Source organism: Channa argus, chromosome 10, assembly GCF_033026475.1.
Source record: "Channa argus isolate prfri chromosome 10, Channa argus male v1.0, whole genome shotgun sequence".
NCBI lineage: Eukaryota > Metazoa > Chordata > Actinopteri > Anabantiformes > Channidae > Channa > Channa argus.
Genome location: NC_090206.1, coordinates 17,170,659 through 17,198,560, shown reverse-complemented (window position 1 = coordinate 17,198,560; position 27,902 = coordinate 17,170,659). Strand labels below are relative to the sequence as shown.

General features: G+C 39.4%; 2 protein-coding genes and 1 long non-coding RNA gene across 5 annotated transcripts in view; 2 read left to right on the top strand and 1 right to left on the bottom strand.

Moving 5' to 3' along the window:
- Nucleotides 1-561: 561 nt before the first annotated feature.
- On the bottom strand, nucleotides 562-5,710 carry zic3 (zic family member 3 heterotaxy 1 (odd-paired homolog, Drosophila)). Its single transcript, XM_067518739.1, has 3 exons — nucleotides 4,434-5,710; nucleotides 3,528-3,691; nucleotides 562-2,962 (listed from the first exon to the last, which is right to left on the bottom strand). The coding sequence occupies exons 1-3, from the start codon at nucleotides 5,422-5,424 to the stop codon at nucleotides 2,780-2,782; spliced, it is 1,338 nt and encodes a 445-aa protein (XP_067374840.1). The 5' UTR covers nucleotides 5,425-5,710; the 3' UTR covers nucleotides 562-2,779.
- Nucleotides 5,711-5,739: 29 nt separating this feature from the next.
- Nucleotides 5,740-27,902, top strand: part of LOC137134179 (uncharacterized) — a 35,191-nt gene continuing 13,028 nt past the window's right edge. Inside the window, exons 1-4 of one of the 3 annotated variants that reach the window (XR_010915394.1) lie at nucleotides 5,740-6,795; nucleotides 20,295-20,364; nucleotides 22,224-22,361; nucleotides 23,899-23,979. This is a non-coding gene — a long non-coding RNA (uncharacterized lncRNA). The remainder of the gene's footprint in view (nucleotides 6,796-20,294; nucleotides 20,365-22,223; nucleotides 22,362-23,898; nucleotides 23,980-27,902) is intronic. The other 2 variants (XR_010915393.1, XR_010915392.1) reach the window with 2 other exon arrangements.
- zic6 (zic family member 6) lies at nucleotides 11,420-17,283 on the top strand. The gene is made up of 2 exons (XM_067518738.1): nucleotides 11,420-13,900; nucleotides 15,815-17,283. Exons 1-2 carry the CDS (start codon nucleotides 12,946-12,948, stop codon nucleotides 16,438-16,440), a joined length of 1,581 nt encoding a protein of 526 aa, XP_067374839.1. The 5' UTR covers nucleotides 11,420-12,945; the 3' UTR covers nucleotides 16,441-17,283.

The following is a 27,902-nucleotide window of genomic DNA, read 5'->3' as shown; positions in this document are numbered from 1 at the left end:
AGAGATTTCAGACCCGTGCATGAGCTCTTTTTTTTGTAATTGAGGCTGATTCTTTTCGCCGCTTAAATGCTTATTATGGTGTCCATTGATGTGTGGTAACTCCTTTGGTTGTTTTTATGAAGCGGTTCCTTGTTAATCGGGTAGTGGGAGACGCTGAGGCAGCGCAGAGCCGCTTTTGGCAACGTATTCCACTCCATTTTTCACGGTCACACAGTGTCTTCAGTTGCCCGTCTTCTAGTCTGCACGTTAGGATTATTATTTGTAAGCGCCCCACTTAAATGAAAAAACTGCATGAATAACTTTTGTACTGAAGAGCCACCTCCCCATGTAAACCTACTCACTAGTCTCTGTCTCCCCTAATAATTCACACAAGCACACGCATACACACGCACGCACACACACACACCACCAATATACTAAGATGGCGCCTTAATCAGCGTCAAGTTCAAATGACTCCTACTAGTCTGATACAGACACCATGGCAAACAGTTTTGTCTATATGCTTAAAGATGCAGGCAGCAGAACAACATGGTGATAATAATCAACGCCGCAGTCTGAAAGTCGCTTTTCATAATGTTTTTTTTAATTTCAATCAAAATTTCCGTTCACATTTCTTCATAAATAGTTGGTAAAACAAATGAACCAACATACAGTAGCCTAAAAAGTACAAGGAATCTTTGCCTGTGGTAGCTAAATAGGCTAACGCATAGGCCTGCGTTGTAACATGGTTTGCCTCAATGTGGCACAGTGACACAGTTCATCAGTATAACATTTTTGCTCTTCAGGAATAACTTGGAGTGTGACCCATTTCTCCCAGAAAGTGTTACAACATCACATTCTAGCGGTGTTTATACATCAGATATTTTTATCTCTGACCTCTGGACATGGGGCAGAAAGGTAATGGGAATAAGAAAAAAGTATTTCTTTTAAATTAAGGTATAGAAAATAGCATATAAAACATATATTCCTTAAATTATTTAAATAAACTTATTTCATATATCACTGTCACGAGGTACCGTTTTTTTACATTTTATTTTAAAAGTAGTGCTGGTGGTCTGAAATTGTTCTCATATGAGTACAATATACTTTATGTATGCATAATATTTAATTCTTGAGAATAGGTTACAATGCAATGCTGTAACTCTTTTTGCCATTGAGCGCATTTTTCCCCAAACCCACATAGATCTAGACTTCCTTTCACTAAATTGTTAAACACAAAAAAATGTCATCTTGACAAGTTATCCACACAAAACAAGCAAATGTGTAATCAAACTGCTCTATATGCAACACCACAACAAAGAACACGCTTAGTTTCACAGAAGAATTACATTTAAAACAATGCAAGCTGACAGACAGAAAACTTTTTTTATTTTTGAAGATACTGTGTTGTGACAGTTCCATTGTTGCCGATGCACACATTTAAACATACTTGCACAAAGACAATGCTGGAATTATAAAGATTGCCATGTAGGCGCATATAAGTTGGGTGCTTGACCCGAATTTGAAATACTCAAAATACTGTCACCTTGATTTGGAAATAATGAACTTTGCACACTCGTCTAAAACCTGTATAGGAGTGCAATAAGCTGATGGGTTTATTCTTTTTTTTTCTCCTCCAATACTGCGTTTATGCTATGAATTGACATCTATTTCTGATTCTATAAAAGTAAAATACACAAAGTTTAAATTGAACCAAAAATAAAGATATCAACAGAACCGTTTTATAGCTTCTCAGCTCAACTGAACTCAGTTCTACAAAGTCAGTGATTTACATGTCAATGGTCTCATAAACAAAATAAAAGTGACGGAAATATCTGCATTATATATAGACAAATCCATAATATTCATATAGACTTTTTCTTCGATCCAAATAAGACACGTGTAGGCCTATTGGTTAAAAAGAAAAAAAAAGATACAATCGCGGTGTTGGAGCTTTAGAGTTTATCATTTGTTCACTGTTAAGCTGGTTATGACCAAAACTGTACAGTTCTTGCTAGAAAACATTTCCATAAATATCATTTAAGTTTCAGAACTTATACCCATAATTAAATTACAAATTGATAAATATGGCATCATGGATATGTATTTACAACGGTATTAACAAAAGGCAACGTTATATTCAACGGTAACAATCGTAACCTAATACCACATTTCTCCACCTGAAAACGGACGTTGACAACAGATTCGACCCCATCAAACAAGGAAATACATTCACGAGTAAAATATTTATTTATGATTTTTTTTTTCTGTGTTCAAGTTCATGACAAAGACTTTGGCACGTTTCTTAAGACTGTTTGAAGTTCCAACAATCAATTGAAGAGGCGACAATAGCGCGTCACCGTCATATAAAACAGCGTGAAATAATCTTCGTTTTTATTCTTTTTTTAAATAAAAATTTGAGAAAATACATAAAATGAAAAATAAAACATTTTTTCTGAAATCTGTAAACTAAAAGATAAGAAAACATTTATTTATACTGAGGAAGTATTACGTTTCTTTATTCGTGATTTGTTTTCCTCAAAACTGCGGAATAAAAGTCAAATTTCGTGATCCTGAGAACGGACGTGGCCTGCTTGGTGCTGGCTTTTTGCTCTCATCTCTTGTTGTTGTTGTCCCAATTCCGTTTGTGTGTGTGTGCTTGTGCGTGCGCTTGTGTCTGTGTGTGTATATGAGGGTGTGTGAAGTGAACTGCAATAGTTTTTAAGGTTTTTATCCTCATTTATCCTCAACCTCGTGGTCCACATTGAGAGAGAGAGAGAGAGGGTTTGTTCTTCCGGCTTCAAACGTACCATTCATTAAAGTTGGGTGCCAGTCCTTCGCTGTGGCCAGACGTGTTTTGCACGCCTGACGGCGGTGTTTTTGTCGGGTCGTCAGTACTTGCTGAGACCAAAACTGGCGGTGTGGACGACTCGTATCCAGAGCTTGCTGCTGGAGATGATTCAGATCCTTGAGACTCATGTACCTGCAAAACGAGGACATGAGCAGTGAGTTAGTGACGCATGATATGTATTTAGATCCTAACAGTACATTTAAAGTAGCTTGATACTTCAATGCGGATTAACCCTGGATTTTATAGGACAACTAGAATAATAAAACACGCTGAAGTAGGCACAGCGACGTTTAAACATCCATATCAGCACGCTGGTAATGTGCATCTTAAATGTAGTTTGGCTGAAAAATGTTACTAGAGACAGGTGGTTTTAAGGCAGGTTACTTTTTACAAACAAGTAAGCTCGTTTTACAACTACAAACGAGCAACTGTGAGTCTCAGATAATAGCAGGAAAGTAAAATAGTCATAAGACATTAATTTCTATATTTCAGTAGTTTGATTAAAGCAGAGTGTTAGTGTCTCTAAAGGAGGAAATTGCATGTTAAATTGTGTTTTTGCAGTGTGACAGTGCTATGGACTAACATCTTAAGAAATGACTGCAGTTGTATTAGTACCTGTCTATGTAGAGGAGAAGGGGATAGGGGGTGGTGTGTGTGTGTGTTAATGTGTTTAAGGAGTAATGAAGACGTTAATTACCTTCATGTGTTTCCTGAGAGAGCTGGGGTGTGTGTATGACTTGTCGCACACTTTGCAGATGTATGGCTTGTCTGATGTGTGCACATGCATGTGCTTTTTCCTGTCGCTGCTGTTGGCGAAGCGTCTGTCACAGCCATCAAATTCACACTTAAACGGCTTCTCACCTGCAAGGATTAAATATACACCGTGAATAGCCCCGCACAAACAAACTCCTATTGTTGCGCCACCTGTAAAGCCCGAGCTCTGAGATGCAAATTGTAAGCAGCCTATTATATAACAGAGTAACCTACATTTTGGGGGCGACATGGATACAGCTCCACTACTACACACTGCTCTGTCAGGCTTTATTTATTCAAGAGGCCTTCTCCTTCATGCTACTACTGACCTGCTCTGTGCGTCTGCACTTGTAGTAAACACTGAATCAACAGGGCATTTCTGCGCCGAGCAAGAATTACTCGATTAATGTTAAAACTCTGACTTCCAGAAGGCACAAAAGTCTTACAAAGTCCTGGCGAAACACCCCGTTGCACTCAAACTTTGACAAATGAGTAAAGTTTGTGCCTTTATAGCTCTTTCTCTCATACACACGCACACACACACTTGCGCAAAGGTTAGAAGAATTAACGTGGTTTTCCAACACACTAGAGCTTCTCAGAAGAACCACATTATGTTTTCTTTACTACAAAGATAATCGAGTGTGTAACAGTATTCAGAAATAATTTAATTCAAACTGCACAAAGAGCAATATCAGAACCTAACTGCTGTTCAGCACGACAAACGTGGGCCCAAGTTCTCCATTTGTATTTGTAAACAACATGAACTCTTGCTGTGGAGCACACCATAGTCTATTCAGAATACCCTCACTCCTTCAACACACACACACGCCATGATAATGTCAGTGCCTACCTGTGTGTGTTCTTTTGTGGATTTTTAAATTTTCCGATCTAGCGAATATTTTCCCACATCCGGGGAACGGGCATGGGAACGGTTTCTCGCCCGTGTGCACGCGGATGTGGTTGACGAGTTTGTACTTGGCCTTAAAAGATTTCCCTTCTCTCGGGCAGTCCTCCCAGTAGCAGATGTGGTTGCTCTGCTCGGGGCCGCCGACGTGCTCCATGGACACATGAGTGACCATCTCGTGCATGGTGCTGAAAGTCCTGTCGCAAGTCTTTTTGGGTCTGTTCATCTGATTTTCGTCTATCCATTTACAGGACAATTCTTGTTTAATCGGTTGCCTCATGTATCTAAAGAAGGCCCCTGGACCGTGGTGCGTCGGCATATTCATCCCCATGTTCATATTGATAGGGTGATTGTAGTTGTGGAGCTGAGCCCCGTAGGGGTCCGCCCGAGGGCTTGCGACCGGACGATAGGGATCAGGTCTTCCGAAAATGTCCCCGCGTAAGCCAAGATGCATTTGGCTGTTAACTACGTGTCCACTCGGCGAAGTGTGGCTCACCCCCTGGTCGTGAAGTCCTGGAAACAACAGATGTCCGGGGTTCTCGGTGATCCCGGGCGGCCCGTGGAGACTCCCCGCCGAAGCTGCAAAGATCCCATGCTGGGCACTCGGTGCAGTGGACTCTCCAACGCTCCGGTTCCGGAAGAGAAAGTCCCGTGTTGAATTGAAGGCTCCCCCGCCGTAGGAGCCCACCTGCCCGCCGTGAGTGTGTCCCAGGGCGGCTGCATATCCAGTGGCTTGCGGGGTGAAAGCTGACGTCTGGCTGGAGGCGATATCGTGAGCCACGGGGCTGATTTTGAAGGCTGCGGAGTGGGAGGAATCAGTGAAGGGATTCAGTCCCAGACCCGGGTCTCTGTTCCCGATGTCGTGATGCCGTGGTGTCCCGAAACCCCCCACTCCTAACGATGCAAACTGCGGACCGCTATCAAGAAGCATAGTCATGAGCTTGAAGCAAACTTAGGAGACGGGAAGAAACCAAAAAAGAAAATTAAAATCCAGTTTAGCGGAGCGCGCACGCTTCAGACACAGCGCCGAGATTGACCACGTTTTGCGAAAAATCCTAAAATAAAAAACAAGCCAAACCAAAACGGGCAAAATCCTATGCGTAAAGAGTTGGGAGGAAAAAACTCCCGTTGACTGCGATCCGTGAGAAACAGGATCAAACTTCCCCCCCTTTCCAGGCGGATGATGTCCTTGGACTGATAAAGTCAATCACTCACTCCCAGAACATAAATGAACTCGGGAGGCAGTGCTACGGCAGCCAATCAGCGCGCAGCTGCCCCTCTGACACGTGACATCGAAGGAGGTTGTTAATTGGCTAGATTTCTGGTGATTGGCACAGTTTGGTATTGAAGATGGCAGGTCTTCGCAATTGGTTTCATGTGATTGGCTCTTACAGGCATTATTTTGCAGGTATAACGAGCACTCTAGATCACTGTAGCGCAGATTCTGTATCTGATTTCTGAGTGTGTAGCGCGTGCCTTATGCAGCCTCACCTGATTTGTTCTCCTCAACAAACTGCGAAACATTTTGGAAAATAAAAATAAAAAGAATGGGTTGCAGGGTTGTAGTCTTAATAGCCTGCTTAAAGAAGGTTTTTAACGACCAGACTTCTTCAATAACATAGGTGATGTTATTTTACAAATATCCTGCAACATAAAATAAATGTTTTTAGTTAGTCAAAGGCAGTGGTAAAAAAATCCATATATTTGGCTATAAGGTTTATTTGTTCAAAAATAAAATCCGTCTATCTAATAATACTATCTATATATCTATCTATATATCTATCTATCTAATCTATCATTTGTCTCTTTCATGTCACTAGTTTGGCTCTTATTAACTGAAAACTTGAATGTACTTGGCACTGTTCCAAAATGTGGCTTTCTTGAAGCCGCTTGAACGGGAGGGGAGGGGGTATTTTTTGCAAAAGCTCTATAGGGTGTAAGACGGGAAGAATAAAAGACAGAAAGAAAGATGGCAGTAATTGTAATATCCTGAGATTTTTTTCGCTCAGCCAAAAATTCGTGCCATTGAGCAAGTTTCACAGGGCTGCCGCTGACTCGCTGCAGGACACATAAAATCTGATCAAGTTCAGAGACGCGTTGAGTGCTTCAAGCGGCGCTTTTTAACTCCAAGCCTTTCACATCCTTTCCCCCTCAATCTGTCCCAGGAAAGAGCTCACATTCTTTATTTTAGGGGATCTGGACCCAAAAAAAAAAAATCCTCAAATCAGTCCTTCATTCTGCTGTCGCCCTCATCCTACCTCATTCACTCCCAGAACATTTCCTCGAGAAAGAGTTATAGATTGAAAAGGTGAGTTTTCTTACTTATCCGTTGTCTTTCTGTGTTAACAGGACGGGGCATGAGGTGGGCCTGTGTGAGCTGCGGGCTGTGGAAGTGTGTAAATCAACTGTTTATTATATTTAGCCTGTAGAGGCTGTATGGGATTTTGTTTTCTTGAAGTCAACATAGTTTGTGTGTGAGCCTGTTACTCATATGGTAATTTAATTGTTGCAAGAATCCGCATACCTCTGCTTTTTTATAGCCGTCGTGCACATTACAGCACTTGCGCTTTTTGTACACAACCCGAACAACTTAACTTGACGCTAAACGACGAATGAGATTCACTTCATGGCGTTTTCCTCCATAAGCTGCTCTCCCACACTCCCTCTCTCTCTCTGCCTTCCTCTCTCTCCCTTTTCTTTTTCTCCCTCTCTCTCTCATCATGAAGGCATGGCCTCTAACAGTTTACTCCCCCCTTTGCTCTCACACGGCACACACCTCGCGTCTGCACACACACTGTAACCACATACACACACACACACGCGCGCGCACACACAGATAGAAGAGTTTGCTTTTGCAGTTTTGCAGCATGAGATTTATGGCGACCTTTGTGAACTTTCACAAGTGACAAGCAGCTTGTTAAGTTTCCTATATTCCATAGTTTATTGGCTCCATAGGCCACTTAAGGTTATGTGCCGTGTTTGTGCAGCCACATTATCACTATGAAATAATTAAGTAATATGGTTTAGATGAGTCACAAATTCTTGAGCGACAGAGCAGGGAATCCACGGAGCTCCTGCTGAGATAAAGGGGCGCTGTCATCAACTATAGGACTAATGTAAAGCAACTGTTGCTTCAGAGTTAACTTTAGAACTGCTGCTTAGTTTTAAACTGGCGTTCATTAATCATTTATTTAATTTATTTATTTAAATGTGAAATTGGGATGTTGAATGATTTGAAGCGCGCATGTTTTTTTTCTTCACAACATCAAAACAAAGAGCACAGAAATAGAACTAGAGTCATGATTGCAGTGATATAAAGTAAGGTGTTTATTTTAATTTTAGTTGCCTTTTTAAAAGAATATCCACCTTTCCTTGCCTGAAAGGACCAGACTGGCTTGGCGTTAATTTTTTTCTGGACCACAGAAAACGTGGAGACTTTAAAAGAGGGAGAAAGACACCTTTATGGGCCTCTTGTAGAGCCGCAGTTTTGTTAACCATTTGTTTCACCCACCATTTCTGCCTCAATAGTTCACACCACTGCTTGAAGATACCGCCCCCCGCACGCCACTATTTTAGACAAATCTATTTAACAAAATTCTGGTGAATTTTGCAGTTACATAGCTTTGCGCACGCACGGTGATGTATAATTTTCATCCTAGACACGTCCATTTTAATTGCATGAGTAGTTCAGCCCTGTATTTTCTTTAGTTAAAATTACTTTAATTCTTTCTTGATAAATCACAAATGGGCGTAATGCAAAGTACTAAATTATAAGAGGTTGTTCTATAGAAACGTGCTGTGTAAAATTCGATTATTTAGTTATCTCTGCTGGGATTACCTCACTGGGCGTTGGGATAGCCCATTGGCTATAACATAATCTTCGGCTAACTGAGCATGCGCGTTACCTTAAAATATCACTGTATTGTAGTGTTCCTACTCTTGTGACAGTAGGCCTATGCTGGTGGAAAAGAACAGAGCATAAACATCAGCCAAAATGGTAAAACACTCACATTTAAACATTTCTTCTACCTAGGTGTGTTTGAGACAGACACTATGAAGGTTGTTTTTGTGCATCATTTGATAAATGACCTAGATACATGAACATTTTCTTATCTAAACAAATTGGCCTGTGCCAGCCCAGTTGTTTGCTTTATCCTTTACAGCAGAGTTGAGCAATTTTTTTAGCCCGTGTTGTCTGGCCTGAAGCCTACGCTTGGCTGGCTCAGGCCACTGGTGCTATAGACAACTTTGTGGACTTGAAGTTAACCAAATGGTGACCACACACAAGTCAAATCTTTATCTTCTTTGCAGCAATAGCAAAACTATACCACACTATTACTTCCATTAATCAAATAGCAGTCTGCACAGCGTGAATGATACTGTGATTCCATTGATGGTGCTGAACTAGGCTGCAAGTTTTTGCTGCGGTTAAATGTAACATATCCCAAGTCTTAAACAGTCTGTGCCTTGAGTTAATAAGAAAATTAATAGTTGTGTTTTGTGTGTATGTTGCATGGAGAGGGGGGCCTTCTCCATAACACTCTTCTGAGTTGTTTTAGAGTCTGCGGATCCACAACAGTATAAAGCCTCAGGTTCTGGTCTACAAAACAAAAAAATAACAAAAGATTTTATACAAACCTAATGACACATTTTTAGCTCATTTTTCTTTCAGCGACAGTATTGTTTATGCATGAAACATTTGCATCCACTTATTTACAGAATGCTTAGGGTTTTCGCAAGACAAATATTTACATTGTTCGGCATATTTTTGAATGCATATTAGATGTTATGCTTAATTTCTGTGCAAGAGGTCAACTGATAAAGAATAGTCATTTTGTCATAACTACTAAAGCTTGATATCGATATCGATCGTTTAACTTATGTTTTTGTGCTGTATGTGGTGTTTAGTTTTTCTTTGGTCTGCGAAATGTTGGCCACATTTTATTTGCTCCATATTATTCCACACAGGTTTATACTTGTTTATATTACAGTAACAAATCGGTGTCTATATTTCATCGATTATATGGTCAGTTGTGTCTTGAGTGACTGCTCCAGTACTTGGAGTTTACCTTCATATGGATGATGGAAAGGGCTAATTGACCTCTTGCTGTGATTTACTGGAGCATCTGTCTGCAAATGGACTCATCCCAAACCTGTTAATTCATCTAAATTTCATAAAGTCATGGCAAGACCATGCACTGCCATCCCTCATCAATTATAATACCTCAGCACACTCCATACTAATGCAAGCAGCTGTTTCAACGTACACACATAAATAAATCTCTAATAGGAACACACACTAACTATGTTTCTGTCACACACAAAGATTTGGAGACTTTTTAGAAATAATTTTGCGTCCTCTATGCTTCTGTCCTAATATTTTTTTCCAGTGTTGTGTATAACATTGATATTAATCTCTAGAGTTAATACCTGTCAATTCCGACACAAATAGTAATAGTTCCTTATTGGTAAACCTGCGCATTTACATATATTTATAGTTTTATCCCTTATGTCCGAAATAGGATTCCGAAAATAGTGTGCATTGTTTTACAAGAATTCTTTACATTGCAGTCTCTGTTTAAGGAATAAAAATATGCTGAATAACGCAGTGTTGTACTGTGGTCTACACACTGTTTCATTTCACTCGGTTGGTCCAGTTTCACAGTAATGAGAATGACTTGAACCCTATGGATGTAAAGACTATTCCCTGACATGAATGTTTTGATTGTTGTGAGTGATTTTTTGTTTGCAACAGTCACAAGGATTTTGTTTGCTCTGTCAAGCAACCAACACAAATGGCTGACTGGACTCATAAAGCTGGAGGGTTGGAAGTGACTGCAGATGTCAAAATGCAAAAAGGTTTTGTGATGTAGTTATTCGAACTGAAGTTTTATGTACAAAAAAAGTTACGCCGTTCATATATCTGGCTTTTTTTTTAAATTGCATTTTAAAAAATTACATTCGAACAATAAAATACGACAATGTAACAAATGCCCTCAACTATGAAACTAGTCATCGCGGTTAATATTTGCATTTTTTAAAATTACTTGTATAATTACATTATTTATCGCTGTGAAGCTAACCAAACACCTTTCAACATGAATGCTTTAAATTACATTTAATAGTGCTTATTGTAATATAAACTGAAACTTTAGACTGTAAACAGATTTCAGTAAATTACAAGTACATTCATTCCTCTGCAATACAGTAAATGGGTCAAATAATATTATAATCAACTAACAGAGTGTATGCATTTTAAACATATACATTTACTAGTTAAATATGGACACTCATTTAGTTGATTATGTTTTTAATACAGAACTACTTACTGCAAGGCAGAGAAGTTAATAAAGTTGTAATTTATGGAAAACTGCTTATTAGGCTAAACTCATATTAGGTTATGACCACATTAAGGGACATTTACACACATTAGCTCCTTTATTATTTTAATAATTTTAGCCCTCTTATAATATAGTACAGAATTTTACAGCATAAACTGTACTTATCAGATAGGCCCACACTTCACTCAGGCTTTGCTCATATTCAGTAGCAAAAGTGCAGTTCATCTAGAGAGTCCCTTTTCGTGTTTTGCCTTTTTGCTGCAGAGGAGGTCCTGGAATCAGTTGGGGAGCGGGTCTTGTCAGACCTTTATGCTTTCTGAATGACAGATTGGAAACTTTCGGTTTATTTGCCTTCAACCCTCAATCATTTTCGGAAATGCATCGGGTTAAAGGTTGACAAACATCAGCGTCCATTACAATCATGACGGAATTAGGCCAGTTCTGGGTCTGTTTACTATTTTGCGGCACTTAATGTCAAGTGGGCCCCTTTCTTTGTCTCTGCCTAGGATCCTCTGCAGGTGACGTCAGCATAACAATCTGGAAAAGTTTTTTTTTTTTTTTTTTTTAAAGAAAAGGTCTTTCTTTTTTAAAGAAAATTTGGAAATTTTTGCTGCATACCGTTTTTGGAAATAAGGAAGGTTTCACATTAAACCTATAAGCTGCAGTCTGGAGCCCAGGGCAACGTTTTGTAGATTTAAATAAAAGCAACAGATAAAAGAATTTGACTAAGGTGATTTTAGGTAGAAGAAAGTACGTCGATTGAATCAGAGCCACGTCAAAGCGAGGAGACGTGCAGAAATCTGTGCTGCAGTAGAGCAGCGTGGAGAGCTTGGAGCTGCTGTCCTCACAGCACCCCAAAAGTTTATCTGAGTTTCCAAGGAACAGTGCAGCCCATCTGCTGCTGTTTGTGGTGTTTCAGAGTTTCTATTTGAACGTAACTAATTTTATATCTGTGTTTTTCTGCAAGACGCACGGTGTACTTTTGATGATTAATAATTTATTTAAGCTTTATGAGAGCATGTTTATGTCTATAAAAGTTTCACATTGGACTCAAAGATGAAATAGTACATTGTGTTCTGTAGTGCTCTTTAATGATACTTCTGGAAAATGTTTGAAATTTCTTTCCAGTAAAATAACTCTTTGGTGGCGCGGCGCGTAAGGCTACTTGTTGATTTATCAAAGTTTTATCCGTCTTAACTTGAGCCCAACAGGTTAATAAGGGAGTCTCATGAAAATGAAATACTACAAATTAAAAGTGAATGCTGATATTCTCATGAGACCCTTGTAATCTATAGGCTATTATCCGCTTTATACTTTGTGGTCAAACAAAGTGGACACACACATTAAATACTACTTATCTAAAAATTATTCCATCAATTCCATTGTGAAATCTAGTTTAGTGAAACTTTACCTATTTTTAACGACGATCATAATCAGAAGTCTTTACAATAAATTATCTGAACAGGCAAAGTCCCGTCTCTCTATTGCTCAAGCAGGACAAGATTTCCAGACAAATGAAAAGAGGTAGACAGGCTGTGATTCTGTTGCTTTGCTTATGTCTGCATTTAATCACTTGACTTTTATCAGATGATGAGTTTTGCACGTTAACCTGTACATTTTTCATATGCAGAGATTTAGAGAAGGGGTCTTATAAGGAGGCGCCTGGAGTTAAAAAGGCAGCAATATTTAGGAGTATTGCGGCACATTTCAAAGCATTTTCTCTGCGATATTTGAAAACGGAGTCGTGCAGTGAACGCCTGCGTGTCCCTTTTAAAACAAACCCAGCGCCTGTCAATCAAAGCGCATTCCAACCAATCCCAAAGCTCCCTTTTTAAAAGCAGGTTTGCCTGCTGTGCTTTTATATTGCACCATGGCCTGTTTCGAAGCATTTTTACTACCACGGTTATTGCCACAAATCAAGAGGGCAAAGTGAACGGCATGGGACTCACACCAACTTTATCGAAATTGAGTCTGGTTCCTACTTCTGCGAAGTTCACGGCCAAGAATTTCACATGCAGATGATATACAACAAGGAAAATGGAAACAGAATTTCTAGGTGTATCCTGAGTGCTGAATTGGTTGATTTTGCAAACTCATAGCCAAACTCACAACAAAACATGACAAGCCTTTCGAGGTTTAGTGGCTGCCCTCTCTCTTGCGTCAACCCCGGGGAGAGCAATACTGAGCCCAGCGTGGTGCTGCCACCTTTGGCAGGAGAGCACATGGGACACCCCACTGGCAGTTCCTTAAAACTCTGCCCCTCGCACAATTTGCGAGACTACCCCGAGACGAGGTCCAGTGCATATGTTGACCATTCGGTTCCCAATTTTTCAGACTCTGGATACCCCAGCCACCGGTTAGAGCACAGCCCTAGGGGCATTATCATTGGAGCCAATCTTTCTGGAGCCGGCATGCCACCCGTCACTGATCAACTGGCATCAAGAGCTGCCCAACATGGCGGGATTGGAAGGTATCGCGACTTTGGTGGCTGCAGAGACAACAGAAGCCATGCTTTTTTCACAAGTTATCAGGAGCAGGCCCACGCCTCCACCGACGCATCTCGAGATTTGGGCAGCCAGATGATGCTGGGTCTACCTGGCGACCTCCTCACCCGGACTCACCCTTATGGCCAAACTATCAGCCCCAAAGGAAACCAGCAACTGGTCACACAATTCCTGGGTCTGTACAAGCCCCTGAACATGGCAATTCAGCGTGGAGGAGGCGACGCTTTCCTCAGGTGCTCTAAACAAACAGTGAAGCATGAGCTGGTGTGCAAATGGAGTGACGGCCAAGAGGGGGCTGGGAAGCTGCCTTGCTCCAGATCCTTCGGGACCATGTATGAACTTGTCACCCATGTGACAGTGGAGCATGTCGGAGGACCTGAGCACTCTGAATATGTGTGTCACTGGGAGAATTGTGCCAGGGACAGGAAGCCTTTCAAAGCCAAATACAAGCTGGTGAACCACGTCAGGGTCCACACAGGGGAAAAGCCCTTTCCCTGCCCCTTTCACGGCTGTGAGAAAGTTTTTGCAAGATCAGAAAATCTAAAGATCCACAAAAGGACTCACACAGGTTAGTTAATAATCTATAATAATAATAATAATAATAATAATAATAATAATAATAATAATAATAATAATAATAATAAATAACAATAATAATAATAACAATAATAATAGATTATGTGACGTTTTAAATACATTTTTAAAAAGATCAGTATTTACAAATTCACGAACTCCTTTAATTATTATCATTATTTATAATTCAGCAATGTTGTGTGATAATTTCTTTATTAAAGTTTACAAATTCTAGCATTATTATTATTGTTATTATAATAACAATAATAATAATTATTATTATTATTATTGTTGTTGTGGTGGTGGTGGTGGTGGTGGTTGTTGTTTGTTTTTATGTGGTGATATTATACAGGCTTTCACTGTAACTGAATGACAAGTGCTGTTTTGCCAAGCTCCTCTGCTGCTTCTTGCCGTATGTCTTATTGACTGATTTTGCAGGAGAAAAACATGTGTAGGCTTCATGCAGGAACCACGTTTGAGTAGTAGTAAGCCAGATACAGAGGAGTGTAGTCTGCAGGCCTAGTGGTTTGGTGCCTCTCCCACTTCATTCAGTGAAATTATTAAATAAATGCCGGGACACCGGAGAGTTGTGACGTAGCCGTTACGCTGTCTCTGCCTCCCAGGGACTCATCTCCTGTGCTCAGTAACACTAGCAGAGCATATCACACAGTGATGTAGTAGGAAATAAAAACCTGGGTAAAAGGATGACCTCAGTCAGCAGAAGGAAATAATTATCAGCATAAACACAATGAGTCACATTTCCAAAAGATCATTTATTTATGAGCCTATTCTGGTTTAATTTCCATCACTTTGATAGGCCTGTTACCTGTCACGAAGCACTGTGACATCATGTCATAAAATGCATTTCATTTTAAAAGGATGCCTTTCTTTGGGCCTTTAATTATACGCCCCTGATGTGAGCACAGAGTAACAACTTCCTTAAAAAAAGGCTTTTATTTTATTCTTATTTCCACATAGACGTCAGGGATTGTAGTAGAAAAAAGCCCTCACAAGATGTAATTATACTGAAACATAGGTTTTTAAAATTGAAAATATAATTAAACAATGAAGTAAAACGCCCTTAGAGAACAAGAGATGGTGAAAATAAATGTGTTAGCCGCTCTTTTTACTTGTGGTCTAAATTGTTTTACTAATGAAAGCAAAACAGAATAGAGAGAGAAAGGCCATTAATGGCATCTGTTCCACAACTGCACATGCGTACTGTGTTATTTAGACCTCAGATGTGAGAAAATATAGTTTTTCTTATTCGTCCGAAAGTCACACTTAATGGAAACTATTAGATTTTATTTATGAGCCCAGCTCTTACTGACTGCTCGCTACTTCAGTGTGTACAGCAGGAACAGAAGCGTGCAGCTGTAGGCAATTTTGAGCTTGAAGATCAATTAGCATCTTGATAGCTATAATTCATTCTATGCAAGATAACTCAATTTAGACACATCTTTGCGTTTGGGGTTGCAGGTTCAATCCAGTCTAAATGCATGTTCCACTTCAGCCTTGTTAGTGAGTCCGCAAACTGCCTCACTTGTTGCGATCAGGACAGCAGCAAAGTTTCAGCAACAAGTTTGGACTCAGTAACTTAATAATTGCTTATAACGTTTCGCACACTAGGAAGTGTTTAGAATAAAAATGTGGCTTTCTAAAGAATTTTGAGGGTGCATAGCCTGGAACACGGCTCTGTGTTTTCAGAGCCAGTGACTGAACCTGACGACCAGACAGTCATTTCACAGTACTGAGTGAAGGCTGGATGTGTATTTTTGGTATGTGCCACTTTATGGTGTGCGCTCATTTGACTTTGGGCTACACCTGTAAGATATTTGTCAGGGGAGAGCATGCGCGGGCCTGTAAGCATATTCGTAACTCGCCGTCATTTCTCTTTTTGCACGTTTAGGTGAAAAACCTTTTAAATGTGAGTTCGAGGGCTGCAACCGGAGGTTTGCGAACAGCAGCGACCGAAAGAAGCATTCTCACGTGCACTCCAATGATAAGCCCTACATGTGCAAGGTCAGGGGCTGCGACAAGTGTTACACCCACCCGAGCTCCCTGCGAAAGCACATGAAGCTACACTGCAACAAGGCCCACGTCGCCAAAAGCGGCGACGCGCGTCCCGGTGACGGGGGTCACATGGCGGAGGCCAGGTCAACCAGAGTCCCGGACGGAGACCAGATCAGTCCGCCTCACCACCCCAACTCCACTCAAGATGTCCCCATGTCCCCAGAGAGTCGAGACGAGTCGACCCTGAGATCACGTTTCCATCACACGTTTGACAGCAGTTTGGACTACCCCACACACAGGTCACAGCCCCTCTTGGACCCTTTGTTGCTTCAAAGAGGCAGCTACAGGTCCCAGTCCTCCCAGTACCCCTGCAGCCAAACAGGTCACACTTTCGCCCAGAGCTCAAGGACTTTTCCTTCCACTTCACCCTTTCAGAAAAGTATTGTCAATGGATGGTACACATGCCACAGCGGCGTGGACTCTTTCCCACCAAAACAGTGTAATAACATCCCGTCTCTCTAAGTTTGGGGTCTGTATTTGTGTGTGTGTGTGTGTGTGTTACTGCTCAACACGTACAGCTGTATCTCTGTTACACTTTGTACTTTTGTGAATGTTGTATCCAATATTTTGTGACACACCTCGAGTCATCCTATTGAAAGTCTTTCTGAAACGTGACGAGCCGTTGTTGTTGTGAGGCCTTTTTGCTTGGGTTTGGCTTGTAGCTACACCTCCTCACATTTGGTCATTGGAATTTCTACAAAGCGTATGCCTATTTGTTTGCTGTGTTGCGTTATTAATAAAGATGTATATCTTAAGTGACAAAAAAAAAATGACAAAGGATTTTAAGGAAATCTGCGTGTTGACTCTTCTGAACTTACAGGCTGTTACTGGAAAGGAAAAGGAAAAAGGATTTCTGAATGTAGCCCTAAGTGCATGGGTCTTTTGTTGAATGTAAACTAGATGTAATGTATGTCTGGACGTATAGAAACGTTATTCATGTTCTCGCGTATGTCTCGAGAAGAAATACATATCTTAAAGATCCTTTTCAAGTTGAAATGGGAGACCTTAAGCCTGCGTGATGGGCCTGAAGCAGGTTTTTCAGTAATTAAAATACTGCCAGGCTCAGTAGGTTTTTTTCTCCCTTTGATTAAGTTCCACTTTCATTACACATTCGTACTCTTGTTTGTATAATATGTATATTTCACATTTCTGTGCAAAGTAAGACCATTGTGAGCATAAACCAGTGTTCGTGATACTATTAAAAGCGTTTAATTAGCATATCATTCAACTGTACATAAGCATACTGTATAATTAATTATGTATTCTATATTTTATTAAAGTGTCTATATTCTCTTTGATCAGGCTTGTGTGGTTAAACCTTATCAATGCATTTCCATCGTGAACTTTTTTCCCCTTTAATTTTTATGATTTCCAGTAGTTCAGGCCATATTTGCAGGTTTGCATTTTTTGCGCAAACGAATGCACCTCCTACCAATGCGAGTTTTTTTTTTACGCACAAAAGCTATTTCCTGTTTGTATTTGGCCAGTTCTTTACGCACATTGAACTCATTTCATTAAGGTAAGGAGATTATGTAGCAAAGTGCAAATAACTAAAATATGTTGCTTAAGGTTTTTTAGTTTTCTTAACTGCTTCAATCAATGCGTGTATTTTACTTTGGGATGCAGGTGCATTTGCCAAAAGCTCACAGCCATCGGTTTTTTTCACAGCGTAATCGTTTTTTATTATATTTTAATATGAGTTGTATCTGAGGTTCTGTCACTTATTGTTTCACTCACCCACTCATACACAAACACATCCTAAATCACTTAGCTTAGAGGTAAAGCTTGAAGGTAACCCAGATACAACCAAAGTATCCTTAAAGTGTTGTATTTTCCAAATACTAATAATTTAGTTTTTTAATACCAGAAAATGTGTGTTTGCTCCATTCAAAGAATTTTAACATCCTCATTCTGAATCTGAATTTGTGCCTTTTCCAGATTTCACTGTTCAAAAATCACAACAGCACTAAGAGAGAATTGATATGTGTTCTGTTTTATTTGGCTGTTGATAAAAGTTGAAATCACTGAGGGAAAAGCTAAAAGAATATAAACAACTTTTCCTTTTATGAACTCATGCACTTCTAATAGTGAAATATTTGCCTAAAGATTTGCAGACATATTTGTTAATCATTTCTTTGTTTTGGTACCTTCTGGAATGTACATTTAAACAAACACCTCATTATTTAAGATGAAAACATTTTCTTTTTGAAGCCCCTTTTTCTCAGGAGAGCTTAAACTTAGTTTCACTATTAATCCTGAGACAAAACTCATCTATAGTGAGTTATTCTTGTTATACAGTTCAGTTTTAGTTTATCGCGTGTTTCCTGTGTCAAAATTCACACCTCCCTGTAGCAACATTAACTACTTAAAAAGAATGAGTGCTGAGAAATGAAGTGGTTATTGTGCAGTCAAAAGGACATTTAGTGGTGTATATCTAAAGATGATATAAAATGAATATCATGAGTATTTGTCCATGTCCCACCCAAGAAAGTACTGCAACAACTTGATTATTATGGAGGTAGGATGGGTCACAGTTCTAGTGAATAAGCTAACTTATTAATTTAATAATAATAATAATAATAATAATAATAACTTTTCTCCATTGCCAATAGCAAAGCCTTCTACTCTGTAACTGTATCTATGGATATCAGCATTTTGTACATCTGAGTAATAAGTTCAATTTAATGCACCAATTTGCTTTTGCACATTTCAAAAACCAAAGAAAACCAAAAAGGTCACACATTTTACATTTGTTTGAAATGTATGCCTATGAGCTGGCACCATCCGAGGTGTTATAAGGATGCTCTTTATTCAAGTTAAATTATGTTTTTCTTCCATTGTTGATCATATTAATACACTTTACATTCTTTAAAACGTCAGAGGCTGTAGCCCAGTTATTTGGATACTATTTGTAAGGCTTTTTTTATTGCAACATTGGATTCTAAACAAATATGCAACGCTGTTTTAATCCTTTGTCTAAGTAAGTGTCTACATTTTATGTGCTTTCAGCATAGGTTTTCTCAAGATGTTGCAAAGCTGTGTTGAACTTGTGTACACATTCTGTGTGCTGGTTAAAAGTCTATGATGCACATGGCACTCATGGGGATACATCTGTAGGGAGAGACAGATATGTTATATGATAGAGTTTGCAAATCTCTTTTCAATTTAACAGCAGTTAATTTTTTTCCCTTTTCCTTTCTCAAAAGAATCTGCAATCTGTTTTTGCTAATGAGTCGGTTTCAGGTTGATCAAGGTTGATGAAGATAATTTTGTTTAACATTTTGTGGTAAGTAGCATGATATGGTCTAAGACAGATCTTCAGTTGTTGGTGTTTGAATATTTTAACTGTGAAAGTGTTGCTTTCTTTGATCAGCGTACTTTAACGATGCAATGAAATTTATGAAATCACCTTATCTTGTATTGCAACCTCATCAATAGCTTGCATCAAATGCTTTAGGTTTCACTGTAAAAACACATTTTTTAAAGCCATCTCAGGAATATTGCATACACTGCCACATTCTACCTTTATTCTATTGTATGTCTACAAACACACTAATCAAATATTTTTAGCACAAATAATCCTATGTATTTCTGGTCGCAGTGTTAGGACATGTATAAAGGCATACAGTAATATAAACAGTGAATTTCTCTGATTACGAAATGTGACCTTTTTATTCTGTATTCTGACCCTGCTGTGGTAATATTCCATAATCATTGAACCCTGCCACGCCCTTCCTCCCAGAAATCACAACTGATTAGACCTCTGCTTCCCAGTTTGCCACTTGTCCTCCGCCATCTTTACTCTTGCACTCTCTGCCCAGCAACAAGCGCAGGCGCCATTTTGGACAGGGCATACATCAATTTAATGTAAATAAATTCATTTCCCCTTGCGATCCATTGAATTGCCACTTGTACCCCGAGGTCACTGTTATGCCATGCTTGGGTTGAGCTCCAGCTGTGTACCAGGGGGGTGGGCTGCTTTGTCACACCAGGTCTTTGGTTTTGTGCATCATCATAACCATGCATGACATCTTGCGTAACTTATACTGTGTGGCTCCCATACTCTCCCAAGTAAGGTTTAAGTACCAGGCTTGTGTGGAAGAGGCTGTGTCAGCATTGACTATGACTGACCAAGTGTGATTTTAATTGGATCTCTGGCTTTTTCCCCATCCTCCCCAGGTCAGGCCAGTGCTGCTGTTGCTCCCCAACTTGCTTTCTTTTCATCCACCCCTCTGTGCTCCCCCGACCCCCCCCCCCCTTTTTTTTTTTTGCCATGTTCTCTTGTTCCTCTGTCTTATCTATCTCTATCCCTGCAGCTCCTGGCTATCTTCACCCTCTATGGTTCCTTCATGATGGCCCCCTAATCTCAGCCAGTGTGGTTCCATGGTAAGTAGGTGTCCTCCACCAGATTCTCGCCCAAAAATGCATAGAGCTTGACTCATATATTTGCTCTTTTCTGTGTACTGCCCTCTCTCTGTGGAAAATTGCAACATGGTAAACTGGATGCTGCTTCATTTCTTTTTTCACATTCTTTTTACAGTTAAAAATTGGTATACTGCTTAAGGGTTTGGCATCCAGGCATCAGTGATGCTAACAATGCATAATTAGAGCAATTGTAACAATTGTAATTAAAATAAAAGACTGAACAACATTTAATACATCTGTCAACAATATGAAATAGTGGAGTGAAATGAATATGGAGCTTGTGTCACTTGTTCCTCTTTGATAATATTAATAAGGTAATTGTTTCATGTCTAAGCCTGTTTCAATTTAACAACTTGACAATGTGCTTTTAAAAAACACCACCAGAAGCAGGGCTCTTATGTTAGACAATGCAATCATTACAATTATACGCACGTGTTTAGTGTTTATAAACCACAAAATGGCAAATTAGAAAGAACTATTGCTGTGGTCTTATAATTTAACCAGACTTGATCCTTCGGATTTCTTTCCCATCCTCATCTGCGCTGTGGTTTTTCGGGGTTCAGCGGTGCCAGCCCCCTGTGTAGTCCAGTCTATATCAGGGCTTATTAAACTAGGCCCCTATTCACTCTTCCCAACGGTCGCTCCACTGTCAACTTAAGCCCAAGCCTCTCGAACATTCAGCTCTCCTACCATTGTTGCAGAATTCACCAAAAACTGAGTATGGCTTAGCAGCTGATATGCAGCGGGATAGAGGAAAGGGCCCCGCCTATCCTCATATCTAATGCATATTTGTCTTTTGATGAATTGCAATTTGCCCTTGTGGATGGTTCTTAAAAAGATGTCTTTTTTCCTTTTTTCATTTATTATCCATGCCTTACATAACAGAGATTTTGACAGTTTCTGATGAGCTAGTTTCTGAGATATCTTGTCTCCTATAAGACTTAGGTAAGCTCAGGAGGTAACCATATGACTGACAATGATTATCTCATACACAGAATAAACAACAAACTTAAGGCAAACACTTTTAAATATTGCCTGCACTTCATGTTGTTGCGCATTGCAATGCCAAATAAATAAATATTTTAAATCCACATCTTTCAAAATTCATACTTCCAAGGTTTTTTGGGAGTTAAAGTAGGTTGGGTGGGGTGAGAAGACCTTTGAAGATCTTTCAACTCCTGCAAGCTCCAGGCCTATGAGATGCGATGCCATCCTTTTAAGGGAATGACCATAACTTTGGTCCCCTTGCTTCTAATCCCTCCTCCAGACCCTTGTCATCAGAGATCAACCAGGCTGAGCCTTAATGTCCTCCACTTGCTCACAAGGGCGGCTGGTAGCTTTCATGTATGTGAACAGCCAGATGAATATGCTTAAATCTGCACATTGGAACATGAATTGATGCCTTTATCTTCATCTGTGCTTCTTAACAACTCAAAAGTATATGATCTTTGAGAAATTATCAGATACATTTTTCAGCTTCTGCTTAATGACTCACATTTTGCAGAATGTATTTGAAGTGTTTGTTAGAAAATTTTGAGGCTTTGATCATAATGCCTAAAGAGCATGCCTTAGATTTTACAAAAACAGTGCAAAAAGACCGTAAGTGCCTGTTGTCTTTGCCGTCTCTCATAACTATCACATTTCATTAGCAACAATTCAGTTCCGTTGTGAGATACCACATTTAAATACTTTTTGAATGATTTCTCAAATCTCCGTCGTTTGAGGTTGAACTTAAAAAAAAAAACAGGATCACATTGATCGTGATCCAGGGTGTTTCAAAGCAGTGAGTAATCGCGAGTGTTTAATTTTATCTGTTGCAGTATGCATTGCACGGCTGTGTAATCAAGCCTGTGAACTCAACATCTGAAGGAAGGATTCTCTTTCTGATCACATCCTCATTGAAGTCCATCCATTTGCTGAACATGGATGTGTTGACGTGGTCAAGCTTGCTCTCCTTGGTAGGTGGCCGTCAAATAAACTTACTTGACGGGATGCTGTATATAGTTTTCAGTCGATATCTACTGTTCATATCAATACTGGGAGCCCAAGGGCCCACAGTTAAAAAAGCTGTAAGTAAGGACTCATGGCGATCGCTCTGTTAACCTTCAGCATTACAAGAACACCCCAGGGCCTAACTCTACAATGATGGATGTAGGGTGGCGGGGGTTAGAGGGCCCCACACACAATCCAGGAATTCCCCTTGGGCCTTTTCAATTACACTTAGACGTAGCTCCACATAGTGATGATATGTTGCTTTAACGCTCTGACGTTAATGGTGGGGACAAATGTGATTTGGTGTGGCATTGACCCTAAAGTGCACGAGAGATAGGGAAGCACTCTTACAGCATGGAGGCAACGGGAGAAAAAAGAAAAGGCGAACTGTTGCGTTATTTATTTAAAGTCATCAGTAAAACGTTGCCAACAGATCAAAGTGTCACTGAGGTCACTCTGAAGTTAAAGAATTATTGATGCAAATAGATTATCATTAGTCACAGGCTAAAGAGAGCACACAGAGCATGGGAGAGAGTAATTAGCCACTAGAGCAGCTTTGAGGAGCCCAGGTAAGGGATTTAAGAGTGGCAAAAGGAAAGTAATGGTCTATCCCTTCATCTTTTTGATGCTCAGTAAGGCAGCCTAATCTTTCATTAGATGTATACCATCATATGGTAATGAGATGTATAGAGTGTTTGTGTGTAGGTGTAGTTGTGTGCTCCTTTACACGTTTGACTTTAAAAAACAGCTTCAGTCATTTTCTCGCAGGATCAGTGTTATTCCAGAATCCCCCCCCGACTTAAACGTGAAGTTTGCACCTTTACACAGATCACTTTCAAAAAGAATAAGGTGAAACTAACTGTATCAATTTCACTCCACACGGAATAATACTGTGTCCTAGGTATCTTGAAGAGGCAGGGGATCCAAAATCCATCTCCTATGCAACAACAGAGTGTTTCATATAGTTCCTCCAGGCCATTATTAAAGTGGGATATAGTGTGGTAATTAGAACTTGTTCTCAGTTCCACTCCAGTATCTGCCACATTATCGCTATTGTTGTCAGTGTCATAGTATTCCTTCACTTACATAATTGACAGCATTATGCAATCCATCTCAGTGAGTGGGGGGTGTCTTGTAAATATTAAGCTACAACAAAAACAACATTTCCCTTGGAAATGCAGTGCTTTCAGTATAACAAATACATAATCCCCACCCTGCTTTGGCAGATATCAGGTCAATACCCCCCAAAAATCTAATTTGTTAAAAGTTATGTGTGGAAGAACAGAGAGAAGGATGGGCTTACAGCAGAAACCATGACATTCATTATAGAAGTGTACAATATTTCAAACTTTTAGGAGCATTAGCATAACAAGGCTAACAATAAATGAATCACTTAAACTATGCGTGCACTTTATTTGACTGGTATTATTATTATGACTTGATCAAACACATCATTAACTATGCTCTGTACATTAGCTTAATTCAGAATATATTTCATCCTAGGGGCCATGAATAATCCCAAGCAACCAAAGAGAGAAAAGAATGACATCACTCCCTCGCAGGCTTATTACCACGCAGCTCGCTGTAAGTACCAAACTGTGCTTTTTTCTCTGTGTTTTGAAATGTTGTACATTTTGTTGCTTTTATCAACACATAAAGCAAAGATACTAGCCAGTTGCACAAAATACACAGATCAGGAACCAGCGTGGGCTGTTGGTAATACACACATGTGAAAAAGATGCCAGAGGCAATGTGAAGTCACTGACATCATTATCTAAACACAGTTTATTATTCATCTGTATAATAAACCACACTGCTCTTGTTGCAAATTGTAAATCCACCACCCAGGATGCCTCTAAGATTTCATCTTATCTCATCTTATATAAAGCATCTCATCCTAAATCATCATCTCATCTAAATCATCTTATAAATCGTCTCATCTTGTCTAAATCTTCTTGTCTAAATGATCACATCTCATAAATTGTCTCATTTAAATAATTTCGTCTCATATCATATCATCAGTTTAATTTGTGGGCAGTCTAAGCTAATAAAAGTCCCCTGAGAAAGCCAGATGTTTCGGCTGGAGTAGTTGGTTGGGTGTTTGTCAGTGTGTGTGTGTGTGTGTGTCTCCAAGTTTAAAATGAAACGTAGGCCATAGCAGCATGGAGGACTGAAGTCCCCGTGTATTCTAGCTCACAGATCACAGAAGTTATGAAAGCCTCCTCTTTGATCATTCCCATTTCTAAAATTACTTCCTTTGAACATTTCAAGTCACTTGTGCTTTTATTTATAAAGCCTATTTAGACAATCAAGGAGCTGAAAATAATTAGGCTTGCATGCACACAAGTGTGGACATGTATTCCCTTTCAATCAGTTAAAACCAGCTCTGTTAATTAAAGTTCTGAGCTGTTACTCTGCCCAAATAATTTTCTTATTAGCTAGTGCGTTCCTTAGATCTGTTGTCAGCAGAGCATATTTTCTTTTGGTTGTTCCTTTCTGTTTTTTTTTTTTTTTATTCTCACAGAAATCCCACTGACCCATATAGTTGATCTATTTTTGAAGCGTATAATATAGATTATAAGTTAAAGCAACAGAGGGTCTATTATTAGTCTCGTTTGAGCTACGCAGCCTGCTCCTAGGTGCTGTTGTGTGTTGTAGAATTCCCTGAGTGGAGGCATTACCATCTCATTTGGGTAAGGGCGAGATTACCTCACGTAACCAAACGGTTTCATCACAGAAAATGGAGGGGAGCTGAGCTGTCGCTGCTGACTGTGTACAGGCACCCGGAGGTGGAGACAATCAAGATATGTTTCACAAACATCACACATGACAACTTGTGATGCCACCTTACTGATGTTTCCATGAAAGGTCTTTCACTAACAACAACATCCTATTGATCCTCTGCACTATTTTAACAACCCCCTCACACCATCTCACACGTACGGCACACACCTGAGTGGGTATGGATTGAAAATGTTAGCAGTTAGCGACTTGCTTTGCCAACACTTCCTTTAGAGAGGTTGTCAATTAGGCCCAGGATCAGTCCTAGAGGGGTCCTGTAGAGGGACAGAGTGATGAAAATCAGCACTGTTAATAACGGCTTATTCCTCATTGCCGATTTAATATGCAATACTTACATTTTTGTGCTGATTAAAAGGCTGTGACATGTGATGAGCTATCAAAACAAGAAATAAACTACTCAGATTAAAATTGTGCTTTTAATTGGAAAGATGAAAGGAGCAATTAGTTCCAGTTGTTAAGTCTTTTTTTCAAGTCTTAGTTATCATAGGATAATAATGCATGTTAACCATATTTCAACATCATAACATTTTAGCATTTTAATATTGAGTTAAAATAATATTTATTTGTATTTATTGTAATAATGGTTTCGGTGTAAAACATTGTTTTCGTGGTGAAATAATACTGCACCACTGTAGTCCTGAGAGTCCCACACTGCAGTTGCCAGTACATGTACATGTTGCTAAGACTAATGTAGTCAATGCACGTAACAGTAAAACTTCATTAGGAGTGTAGTTAGAATATATTTCCAATTGTAAATATTCCAATAATACAACTATGATGTAGTTGTAAGCGCATGAGAACGTTTACAATTTTAATGAACAGTATTTGCCAATAATGTTAACTTCCTCTGTGTTGATTTATTCTACATAAGTGTGTTTTACTTTACTGTCATCTAATGTCACTGTATACAGAAACCTCCATTTATGGTTGTCCACAGGAGTTATAGTTGTTAATAAAAACATCCATAATTACATCTGATTACTACTACATTTTACTGAGGATAGTGCATAATATAATTTGCAAGGACATTTCAGGGGCTGCTTGTGCTCCTTTTGCATTCTTATGCTCTACTATTGTGAGCATTAGAGCATTTGAGCATTATTGTGTTTCTCATATTTGGGGCTTACTCAAAAAATATTAGAAATGTCTCAGTATAATGAAATTTACTTTAATCACTTTAAACTACATCTACTAAATTGAGATTTCTTAAAATAAACAGCTCCAACTAATATGGAACATTGTAACATCACTTAAGGTTGGATTTACTTAAATTAGGGGTGACCAGTAGTGTGGTTCTGCTTATTCCACTGACCTTCCTCATCAATCAGAAATCAAAAGTTTGTCAGTTACCAACATTAAAGGGCTGCTGCTGGTGTGTCCTGTGCCAAGAGGCTTTTTTCTGCTGAGCATATTAATATACAGTATGTTAGGAGGAGGCTCATCACTGATCATGAAGGATGGATACTCCTGAGCCACACCCGGCATGGTTCCAGTCAGTACTCATTTTGAAATATAGAGTCATCACAGTCAGTGCTGCAGTAGGCTGATGAAATGATTGAAGTGGAATGACAAACTTGTAAAATTCTACCAGGAAGTGACAGTTGTAGAATTTTATGCAAACAAGCCACAGTAGATATCCAAGACATGACTTGAAAGAAAGATGCACTTTTGCAATGAAAAGTCAACCCATATAATTTAGGTTTACTTTTACACACAGCTAATTTGTTCCAAATGTAAAGCTTTACTTATTGTTGGTAGACTATTAGTTCCTTGTCCAAATGTCTGCAGAGATATTTTTATTCCATGTTGAATTGCTGTTTCAGCTTTAGAAATATAACTCACATAACATAAAGTAGAAAAGATCCAATAAAAGTAACCAGAATGTCACAGCTGCCACTTGCAGGCTATGTCAAAAACAAACTTTTCATCCTGATCCCACTCATGTGCGTTTAGGTGTGTTCAGTATGTTTTCCTCCGCCCCTTTTAGGATTTTGACTCAGGCAAGATGTCTGTTTATCTGAACAAGCAGCACGACTTCAACTGAGCCAGCTTTGCATTAAGATTGTGACTTTAAAACCTCGAGTAAGTCTGAGTTAACAATCAAGCTAACTGCTGTGACACTCTTTGATCTGCTGCTCCAACCACACAATAATATTATTAAGTTGAATGTAATTTGCACCAAACAGAGTTAATTATTTACCTGCAATTAACCTTTTTGCATACTGTGAGGGTTATTTTTTGACTTCAAGTCAGTAAATATGAAGTCAGTAAATATGTTTAATTTGACTTGGAAATATAAAGTGTGCACAGCGTGTTTATTAGAGTTTTTTTATTTTTTGCTAGTACTGTAATCGAGACTAAATATTGATGACACTGGCGTCTCTCTTTATCGGAGGTGAAAAGCAAATTCATCCATCTGAAAGGAAAAGTGCATCGTATACAGCTGCTTTACAGCATCACTACTGACTGGTAGTGACTGGTACTGGTGCTGTCTCTCAACAACAAGTCCCCAGTTAGACAGAAATATGTGCAGCATAACATGTTTCCTGATGTCAGTGACAGCAAATTGTGAGTTGGCACCATGTCCCAAGCAGCGTAGTTTATGCCTTTACCAGCACTTAAAGTAACTTAATTCTTGCACAGAGTCTGTGATTTAGTCTTTTTTGAGTGTACCGGGACATGTTTATGGGCTAATAGGCCTTTGT

Bases quoted from the DNA above. Each gene is read 5' to 3' on its own strand.
- zic3 (XM_067518739.1), bottom strand. From the start codon at position 5,424: ATGACTATGCTTCTTGATAGCGGTCCGCAGTTTGCATCGTTAGGAGTG. The intron at 3,692-4,433 runs GTAGGCACTGAC...TAATCCTTGCAG, and splicing joins CCACAAAAGAACACACACAG to GTGAGAAGCCGTTTAAGTGT. The intron at 2,963-3,527 runs GTAATTAACGTC...CTCGTTTTGCAG, and splicing joins CTCTCAGGAAACACATGAAG to GTACATGAGTCTCAAGGATC.
- zic6 (XM_067518738.1), top strand. From the start codon at position 12,946: ATGACAAGCCTTTCGAGGTTTAGTGGCTGCCCTCTCTCTTGCGTCAAC. The intron at 13,901-15,814 runs GTTAGTTAATAA...TTGCACGTTTAG, and splicing joins CCACAAAAGGACTCACACAG to GTGAAAAACCTTTTAAATGT.